The sequence below is a fragment of the Podarcis melisellensis genome (assembly GCF_964234715.1).
Source record: "Podarcis melisellensis genome assembly, chromosome: 13".
NCBI classification, from domain to species: Eukaryota; Metazoa; Chordata; class Lepidosauria; order Squamata; family Lacertidae; genus Podarcis; species Podarcis melisellensis.
The window spans coordinates 39,048,876-39,059,388 of NC_138545.1; the positions used below are offsets into that span (position 1 = coordinate 39,048,876).

The window sequence follows — 10,513 nt, forward strand, 5'->3', positions numbered from 1 at the left end:
TCTGGTGCATTGAATTCAAAATTGCCTGCTGTATTTTAACCTGTGACAAAGATTAGATCATGGGTGACAAACAGAGTCTTCTTAGGTCCATACAGTGGTGCCTCGCAAGATGAAATTAATTTGTTCTGCGAGTTTTTTCGTCTAGCGAATTTTTCGTCTTGCGAAGCTCGAAATCCCATAGGAATGCATTGAAATTCAATTAATGCGTTCCTATGGTCAAAAAAAGTCCAAACAAAGCCAAATTTGGTACAACAAGAGTTTATTAACTACTCTTTAAAGTCACACATACTGTAAAGAGCAGTTCAAAAACTGATGGAAAAATAAATTAAGTTTCTAAACATGACAGAAAAACATTTAAAAATCAACAAAGTGTACCGTACATTTTCTAAGACTCTGGGGGACCACTCGAAGAAGGTTCCTCTTCCACTCTTTGCTTCTTGCTGAAGAACCTGTCCATGGTCTGCTGCTTCATCCGCCTTTTCAGCACCTCCCTGAAAGGCGACATGACCCTCATATCAAAAGTGTTCCCAAGGTCATGTGCCAGGTCCTTGCCAGGGTGGTGCCGCTGTGCTAAAGCCTGCACATCCTTCCACTTCTGGCAAATGTCCCTCAGTTCTTTGGAGGACAGCCGTTCCTCAGTTGCTTCCTCCTCTTCCAGCGAGGCCTGCTCCTGCGCAGCCTCTGCCTGCAGTTCGACCAGCTCCTGGGTGGTCAGCTCGTGGTCGTGCTCCTCCACCAGCTCGCTGACGTCCTCCTCTGTGACCTCCAGTCCCATGGTCCTCCCCAAGGCAACAATGTCCTGCACCACTGTTGATTCTGGTGCATCAGAGTCACTTGGTGCCACACAGTCTGGCCACAGGCTGCGCCAAGCGCAATTCAAATTTCTCTGGCTGATCCTGTCCCAGGCCGTGGTGATCATCTTCAAGCAGGTGACGATGTCGAAGTGGTCCTTCCAGAATTCCCGCAGGGTGATGGTGGTACAGTCACCTCGAAGCATTGCCTGAAAAGCTCCTTGGTGTAGAGTTTTTTGAAATTGGCGATGACCTGCTGATCCATCGGCTGGAGCAGTGGCGTGGTGTTAGGCAGCAGGAACATGATGTTGATGAAGCTGAACTCCTCCAACAAGTCCTCCTCAAGGCCTTTAGGATGAGCAGGAGCATTGTCCATCAGAAGCAAAGCCTTCAGCGGCAGGTCGTTGTCCAGCAGGTACTGTTTGACAGCAGGGCCAAAAGCAAGATTGACCCAGTCCACAAACAGCACACATGTGACCCAAGCCTTACTGTTGGATCGCCACATGACACTCAGCTGCTCCTTGTCGACCTTGTGTTTCTTGAAGGCCCCTGGGTTCTCTGAGTGGTACACCAGCAGGGGCTTGATCTTCAGGTTGCCGCTTGCATTGGCACAGAAGAGCAGGGTCAGACAGTCCTTCATGGGCTTGTGGCCAGGCAACTTGGCCTCCTCCTGTGTGATGAAAGTCCTTTTGGGTATCCTCTTCCAAAACAGCCCGGTCTCGTCGCAGTTGAAGACCTGCTGTGGAACATAGCCCTCCGTCTTCACAACCTCCAGGAACTCCGCTTCAAAGTCTTCAGCTGCAGGAACATCAGAACTGGCAGCCTCTCCATGCCTGACCACGCTGTGGATTCCAGATCTTGTCTTGAACCGGTCAAACCAACCTCTGCTTGCCTTGAAGACTTCTGGCTCGCCTGACGTTCCTGGCTGTTCCCAGACGAGGTCTGCGTGCAAGGCCTTGGCCTTCTCGCAAATGACGGCCTCAGTCACTGTGTCCCCTGCACGCTGCTTCTCTTCTAACCAGATGAGCAGCAACTTCTCGACCTCCTCCAGAACATCTGGGCGGTTCTTCATGATCCTGGTGACTCCCTTGGCTGCATCTGTCGCAAGGATCTTCTCCCTCATCTTCAGGATGGTCCCGATGGTCGATGGATTCCTGCTGTACTCCCTGGCGAGGTCTGTCACACGCATTCCACCGTCGTGCTTCCGGATGATCTCCTTTTTCCTCTCGCCAGCCTCTGCAGCAGCAGTCTTCTTGGATCCCATGGCAGCACAGCTCCTTCGTAAACTCAGAAAAAGAAAAAGAAATCACTGCTTCACTTCCAAAAAATTCAAAAGCACCCAGCCACCCACCACACAGAAAATCAAACCCAGAGCCAAGTCCTAGAATTCCAAACACCCCAACCCAAAATCCAAACCCCCCCCAAAAAGTTTTAAAAGTCTAACTTACGAAATGGCTGCAAATCACCAAAGTCTTCAAAATCCTCAAATGGCTGCAAAAGAAGTTTTGGGAAAGCTTTAAAAATCACCAAAGTCTTCAAAAACCTCAACTGTTCCCCCAGCCACCCACCCACCACACAGAAATTGCAAACCCCTCCCCAACTGTTCCCCCAGCCCCTCCCCAACTGTTGCAAACCCCTCCCCAACTGTTCCCCCAGCCACCCACCACACAGAAATTCAAATCCAGAATTTTTTTTTTTAAAAAAAACAACATGGCCCAATGGTAACAGAAAATCACAAAAATGCAGAAAAAACCCACACAAGCTCCCAGATACCTGCAAACCTCTCCCCAACTGTTCCCCCAGCCACCCACCACACAGAAATTCAAACCCAGATTTTTTTTTTAAAAAAAAACATGGCCCAATGGTCACAGAAAATCACAAAAATGCAGAAAAAAACCCACACAAGCTCCCAGATTCCTGCAAACCCCTCCCCAACTGTTCCCCCAGCCACCCACCGCACAGAAATTCAAACGCAGAATTTTTCTTTAAAAAAACCCACATGGCCCAATGGTCACAGAAAATCACAAAAATGAAGAAAAAAACCACACAAGCTCCCAGATTCTTGCAAACCTCTCCCCAACACCAAGTCCTTGAATTCCAAACACCCCAACCCAAAATCCAAAAAACCCCAAAAAAGTTTAAAAAGTTTAACTTACCAAATGGATGCAAAATAAGTTTTGGAAAAGCTTCAAAAATCAGCAAAGTCCTCAAAAACCTCAAAAAAGGCTACCACACCGCGTGCTATGTGTTGCTCCTTGAAGTTCAAGTCGCAACTGCACCTCTTCAAGCAATGCACCCTGGGTATTAACGGTTTTACGAAAAAGGAAACAAACTTGCAAGACGTTTTCGTCTTGGGAAGCAAGCCCATAGGGAAATTCGTCTTGCGAAGCAACTCAAAAAACGAAAAACTCTTTCGTCTAGCGGGTTTTTCGTCTTACGAGGCATTCGTCTTGCGGGGCACCACTGTAATCCTTTATGGGGGCTGTCTGCCAATAGGTATGGAGGAGAAATTTGGTTTTTATGCCACTTGAATGGGAAAGTTATCTAAATTGAACTCCTTGTAACAATACGTTAATCAAAGTACAGATGTCCTTAAAAATGTGTACTTCTCTAAACATTTGGGATGTAGTTCTCCAATCAAACAATATATACAAAAATGCACATGTTACCACGGATTTATTGATCCTTTTCCTCAACTTCTAACATTACTTATTTCTGAAAAACATATATCCTGTTTCTCTTACCCTTCTGGGATGAAATCTTGCCTTGAGGACATGGAGCACAATTATAGCAGCAGAATGGCTCCCCCTCCTTCTTTTCCTTGCTGGAACCAGGGAGACAACTTGGGTTGCACACAGAAAGGGGTGGAATCTGCCCATTGAAATAAACCCACAAACGTTTTAGCACCCAGAAATTATTAGTACTTTTTGTTTCCTTTTTTCTTCTAACCAACAGTAGGAAGATACAAAACTACTTCTTCCCAACTCAGTGCCAGATACTCATTTTCTTTTTTCATTGGTTTAAGATAAAAATAAAAATAAAAAATGCTAAAACTTACCATTTTTGAGCCCCTTTCAGGCATTCAGGAAGAATGCATGAGGATGCAAAGGGGAAGAGGATTGGGGATTCACGTTCACCAGCACTGCCCCTATTGTCCCCCGAAAAGGTATAATGCCTGTCCCACCTTCAATTTTCCAATCATAGCATGTGTGAAACAATTGTTCTTCTTGGGGAGGACAGAAACATACTCCAAAGAATGAGCTACAAATCTGGAGACTGTGTGGAGAGTGAACTTGTCTTCAGATCCAACTTGTAGGTTTCCCTTAGGTATCTATTTTTCTATACCCCCCTTCCTCTGATCACAGGGTCATTTTCTGTATAAAACCACAAATATCTACCTTATACAGTAACAACCAAAACAATACCACCACCAGTTCAAAAGGCCAAAGATACTTTAATCTGACAAAAAACTGGGGGAAGAGAAATCTTGGCACCTAAAGATATTGAGGTTTGAGTCCTGCTCAATCTAAGAAATCAATTTCCTCATTGCACCGTTGGTGAGAAAAACAGCTGTCCACAAACTCCACGGTCCCTGCTTCCTTCCCATTGGAGCAACAAACACCTTATTCTTGACAAGAGACTCATGATATACCCTGGGATAGAGAGAGAGAGACAAGGTAACAGTCACATGCATGCCATGTCCAGATGTAGGACAAGACTGGCCATGGGTGTTATCCTGGACAAGATGGGCCATTGGACTGATCCAGCAAGCTCATCTTAGGTTCTTATGTAGTGCAGAGGAAAATCTAAAAATGCAATAATATTGTTTTCCTATATCTCCTGGATGTAGGAATTATGCCCCACCTGGTGAAAGCTTCTGTGCCAAACCATTCTGTTGTCATCAATGGAAAGTTGCTGGCCTGGGATGTCTTCCACATCCACCCTTCCAACCTTGACCCTCACGAAGGAATTATTTGGAAAAGTGACCAGGTTGGTAATATCAAAGCCAGCTTCTACTTCCCTGTTCTCACCAAAAGATACCGTTTCTCCAGCAGAGTTGTTGAAGGAGACAGTCCTGAGGAAGGGATGGAGCTGCATTGGAAGAAAAATAGTAACTGTGAAGTGATGCATATGTCTCTCCTTATTGGCACTCACGATGCCTCCAGTCTGTCTGTACATGCAGGAATTGCTATAAGAACCTAATCTGTTCCTAAGAAATCATTTGTAAGGTGAGCATTTGCTTTCTCAGGTGACAATTTCTATCGTTCCTTGTGGGGAAAATCCCAATACATTCCTGACTAATAAGGGGGAAAAAATCCATCCTTTCAGTTCCCACTGCTTGGATATCTGCTGCTTCTAAGGAAACAGTAGGGTGATCAGTACACTTGAGACTAATTAATGCACAAGGTGCTTGGTGCCATAGAGGAAGTTGTCCTGGCAGTCTTGGCCAATGTCACTTCCCCTCACCTTGGGAGGAAATGGGCAGCAAAACCCTCGGTTCCATTCAGCCTACATTTGAATGATGTGCCTGTGGAGCTCTGAGCTGCTCCCTCCAACCAGTTTCCTATGTTTCAGGCAAGAATGGAGTATGAAACCTGTATTTTGTATACCAATATTTTAGGACCTTTAACCATTTTGTAACCGAGCTATGTTTGACTGCCTGCAAAACTGACAGCCGTATGGAAAAGCACATGAATCTGACCTTCGAAGAGTTTTGTATGTAAACAATGTATAACTTACTAATTGTGTGTTCTATCCTTGTGCTAAGTAAGTGGGATATTTTGGGCATTGACTTAAAGGGCACATTTTAAGGTTTTAACGCTTAAATTTCATGCTTTTATTTGCTGCATGAGTTGCCATATTAAATCTCTTCCAACAAGAATGATATTGTTTAGCAAGCTCAGCAAAAACAAAAAACACAGGTTTAAAGTCCTCTTCCTTGCTGTTCCCTATCTCATTTCCCCAGCCAAAGATGCTTTTTTCTCCAACTCCACCTGCCTCTCCCTGCCAGCTCTCTCCTACTCATCTCAGTCTAGGCTGGGATCCCCCCTGTAACTTGTGTGCAGTGAAGCTGCTTTGGAAGAAGCAGCACAGTGCAGGATTGGGTCCGCCTTCACTAACAGGTTCTCTGCACACACAGGAAGTTGCTCACAAAAAAGTGGGAAAGGTCTGGAACTTCACTGTCTTACTCCATGAGTAGCTTTTCTGCACACAAGGAGAGAATGTGCTCTTACACTGGAGCTTCAAAATTTTTCAGGGTACAGTGGTGCCTCGCAAGACAAAATTAATTCGTTCCGCAAGTTCTTTCGTCTTGCGAATTTTTCGTCTTGCGAAGCACAGTTTCCCATAGGAATGCATTGAAAATTAATTAATGCGTTCCTATGGAAACCGCCTTCAGACCAGGTCCGGGGACAGTCTGTCCCCCGACCTCTTCTGAAGGCTGGGGGGGGGGGCGGACAAGGGCTTTTCTTCCCACACCCAGCATTTTAAAAAAAACCCAGGACAGCAGAGGACTTCTCCGCTGTCCCGAGGTTTTTTTAAATGCTGGCAGGCATTTAAAAAAAGGACCTCTTCTGGACCTCTTCCGAAGGCGGGCGGGGGGCAAAAGTCTTTGTCCCCCCTGCCTGCCTTCCTGGGGCGATTTAAAAGCCTCCAGGTGGCTTTTGAAGGCAGGCGGGGGGGGAGCAAAGAAATTTGCCCCCCGCCCGCCTTCCCTGTCCAGGACCTCTTGTGAAGGCGGGCGGGGGGCAAAAGTCTTTGTCCCCCCCCCCGCCTGCCTTCAAAAGCCATCCGGGATAGCGGGAAGCGCTTCCCTGCTATCCCGGACTGCTTTTAAAATGCTGGTGGTGGGGAGGAAAGCCTTTCGGCCCCCGCCGGCCTTCCTGGACCTCTTCTGAAGGCCAGAGGGGGGGGAAAGGCTTTGCTCCCCACCACCAGCATTTAAAAGTGGTCCCCGGAGATTTCCCTATGGGCTTTCGTCTTGCGAAGCAAGCCCATAGGGAAAATCGTCTAGCGAAGCGCCTCCAAAACGGAAAAACCCTTTCGTCTAGCGGGTTTTTCGTCTTGCGAGGCGTTCGTCTTGCGGGGCACCACTGTACTGTTTTACATATCTCTGCCTATGTCAGATAAATTATATCTTATTATATCTTATGAGAGGCATTACCTGCCAAGGCAAAAGCTGCTGCATCTCTCCTTCCACCGCTGATTTGTATTTGGTCCTGGACAAGAACATGGCATGTAAAGCATGTGCCGTTGCATAGACAGCATTATAAAGACTGTAGCTGTGGCCAGACATGCTCATCTCAAAACCAGATGAAGGGAGATTTTCCAGCTTCTCCTCTCCAGTGCAGGTTCCACTGGCCTGCTCCTTTGTACTGGAGTATGGAAATAAACAGAGAAATACCTGTGCCCAGAACTGCTTGACAAAGCCATTTCCATTTTCCTCAAAAGGATTTTGTACCTCAAGAAAGGCTTTGAATCCTTGCACCACATTTGAATGAACTGTAAAGCAGAGGGAACCATGGAAGGCCTGCATATCCAGGTTCATTTGATAGGTCAATGCTGTGAAATCCAGCTGTGCCGTCAGGATCCACACCTTGCTGACGGATGCCTTGGTCAAATATTCCAGTTCACCAAGTGCTACGATTTCTCTCAAGGTAAGCATGGACTTTATTCCCCCATAGAAAAGCACCACCTTGGCTTCACTTTCCATAATAGCGTGATAAATTTGAATCCAGTGGGGAAACATGTTATAATACTCAACCAAATATGTTGTTTTCAGGGTTGTCTCTGCGAAGGCCAAGCAAATGCCTTTCTGGGAGAGCAGAGTTTTCAGCGTCTGAATAAATCTCTCTCCACTGTCACTTTCTCTAGCGAGCAACCCAACCCATGTCCAACCAAAGTGCAGAAGTAACTCTACGATTGCAGTGTGCTGGTGGGCTTCATTGGGCACCATCTTGTAGAAGGAAGCGGATTGTCTTTGACCAGCATCCTCTGGAGAAAAGGAGCCATAAGTGAGCTAAAGGGAAATAAAGGAGCATCATCTACAATTGCAGAAGGACTAGGTATGTGCATCCAGGGCCTTCCCACCTAGGAGGCAAAATGAGCCAGTTGCCTTAAGAAGGTAGATTCCAGAAAGCTGAGAGGGGTGGCAGATTGCACCCTCTGTTTCTCTGTTTCCACCTCATTCTACATGCCCAGTTTCCTGCACTACTGCTTTCCTCTCATCCCTCCTCTTTTTCCTTCTCCACTGTGATCTCTAGGCTTTTCGGTACTTCTGCTTCTCTCCCCTGCTTCTTTCATGTTGCTTCACCACAACATTTCTGCTCCTGATTTCATGGCGTCTTCCCTTCCCTTCCTCTCTCAAACCACTAACACACAGAATCCCCATCAAGTGCCACAATGTGTGGGCAGCTGACTCCTGATCAGAAGGCTTCCAGCTTTGCAAGAGAGCAGTTTCCATCTCCAACCAGTAGGCCATGGAGCAAAGGTGAGAGGGTGTCAGCTGGCAGAATGGAATTTGGATACATGTTTGTAGGTGTATGTGGACAAGGAAGTGGGGTGAGATGAGCACTCTTCCATCATCACATTACCTTGTGAATGGCAGGATCACTCTCCTTTTTTTCTCACAAGTATTTCTATATTATACAAATCCTTTCTGGATAGAAAACATCATGGTGACTGAGTGTGAAACCCCACAGGACTGTATCTTACCTGGGGAATCTTGTAGATGCCCAAGAGGTTTGCCAGGTAGACAGAGGTATCAAAGTCCAGTCCCCCAATAACTGCCACCAGGTGTTTCTGGTTGTTGCACTTGTAGTTGGGTCTAAGCGTGGAGGGAAGATTCAGAGCAGCCTGGTAGGTCATCCTTTCATCGAAGTAACTGTCATAGATGTGGAATCCCAGTGTGATATTAGGTAATATCTTGGGGTTCTCATTGATCTCCTGGACAGCAAATACCAAGGCCAGAATATGCTGGTAGTTCTTTGGCACAATACTGCAATGAGAATTTTATGCTGTATCATTGAGAGATGTGCTATGCATGTTTTTCAGGGGCCTCTTTATGATTCTCTTTAGTGTAAATTTTGCCCTAATATGCACATATTTGCAGAACATATCTGATCTTTACCGTTGAATTGGTACTATCACCTCCCTCATAATATCCCCTAACTGACAGTTAACTGACATGTCTTCACTGATCACTACCTTCAGCTGAATATAGTCAGAATGTATCTAATCCAGGCCCTGTCTATAAATATTAAATATTAAAGACAATGTTCTAGGCAGACTTGGATGAGAACATCAGGGGTTATTCAAGCATCACCTCAAAGGAGAGGTGAGCCTTTAAGACACTTCACACGAAAGTTTCTGAGGTGAAGATTAAGAACAGGGAAGGGCTTTCCATCTTAAACTAGAGAAGGTTTAATCTTATAGTTCTCCTCTTGTTAAACTCTCATTGGAAGAGATTTGCTGGGATGTGGGGAAGAAAAAACACATCAACAAAACCAGGCTCTCTCTTTTGCTGACACATTCAGATCTGCATTTCCCTTCAGTGGAAGTAAATCCCACTGAAATCAGGGGAACTAGCTTCTGAGTAGGCCTGGTTAGAGCTGGGGGATATTTCAGTATCATTTGACATTTGATGTCTTTACTGGGTATTAAGGCGCTGATGAATAGTTAGCCTTTCTGTGAAGTCTTCTTTGTCAAAAGCAGCAAAGAGATGAGAAGCAAGTCCGCCAACAATAAGATGACCAGGTTTGTAGTATTCATGTGGAATTCTGGACAGATCATTGATGGTGCAACTCGTGGTATGTTTGCACACCAGATGTGGCAGATGAAAGAGAAGGGACACAATAAATAGCAGCATGTTGAAGCACATATTCTTTCTCATCAAACAACTTTATTTCCATCCAGCCCACAAACCTTGCTTCACAACCAATCTCAGTACAATATTCTGCCTTGTCACAAATGGCACTTCACTAACAATTCACAGATTAAAATCCTATCTTATAACTTGCTTAAGAGAAAGGTGAAGATCCTTCCTCTTCCTCTGTCCTCTCTCTTGCTTAGAATTGCAGGAAGCTGTTATAATACCCATGTTTTGATATTGGTTAGTATTCTCTGGAAATCTACTGAGACATTATCCAAGGGAGACATAGACATGCTGAGAGTGATAATTATAGGTGAGGTAATAACAAGCTCTCTTTACATCAGGAACATCAGAAAATGTCCCCCAAAAATAATAATAACCCTGTTTCTGATGTTTCATTCAAATTTTTCCTGACTGTTTATGGGATAAGAAAAGGGCATGCAGAATTAACAGCAACGAGGAAGAGAAGTACAGTGGGCCAGTCTCTTATCAGTGCTGACCAGTGGAAATGATTAATCTGACCCCCTAAAATTTCCCACCTGAACACCAGTTCATTAGTTTTCTGACAATTAAACTGAGACGAAGGAATGGTGAAAAGCACCTCACAACTAGTTGGTGGGAGTAATATATAAAAGTAATTAAAAAAAGTAGTGAATGGTGGTATTTTCTAATAAGATGGAGCTTAATTTCAGTCATGTTCAAAATGCTTTTACTCCAAAATATTCATTCAGAAGCATTCTGCCCCATCGATTAACAATAAACCCATTAAAAATACCAAAATTGTTATTCATTGAATTTTAAGTTTAAAAAACCCACCAGGAATGGTCTAGCATATATTGCCCATGACTACAGG

The 10,513-nt window shown here is 45.0% G+C and overlaps 1 protein-coding gene across 1 annotated transcript in view; it reads right to left on the bottom strand.

The window, feature by feature from the left end:
* LOC309354041 (uncharacterized protein) overlaps nt 1–10,513 on the bottom strand; it is a 182,937-nt gene that overhangs the window by 17,150 nt on the left and 155,274 nt on the right. The window contains 3 exon segments of the mRNA XM_081883736.1: nt 4,656–4,883; nt 6,955–7,809; nt 8,505–8,787. Of these exon segments, the coding sequence (XP_081739862.1) occupies nt 4,656–4,883; nt 6,955–7,809; nt 8,505–8,787 (1,366 nt within the window).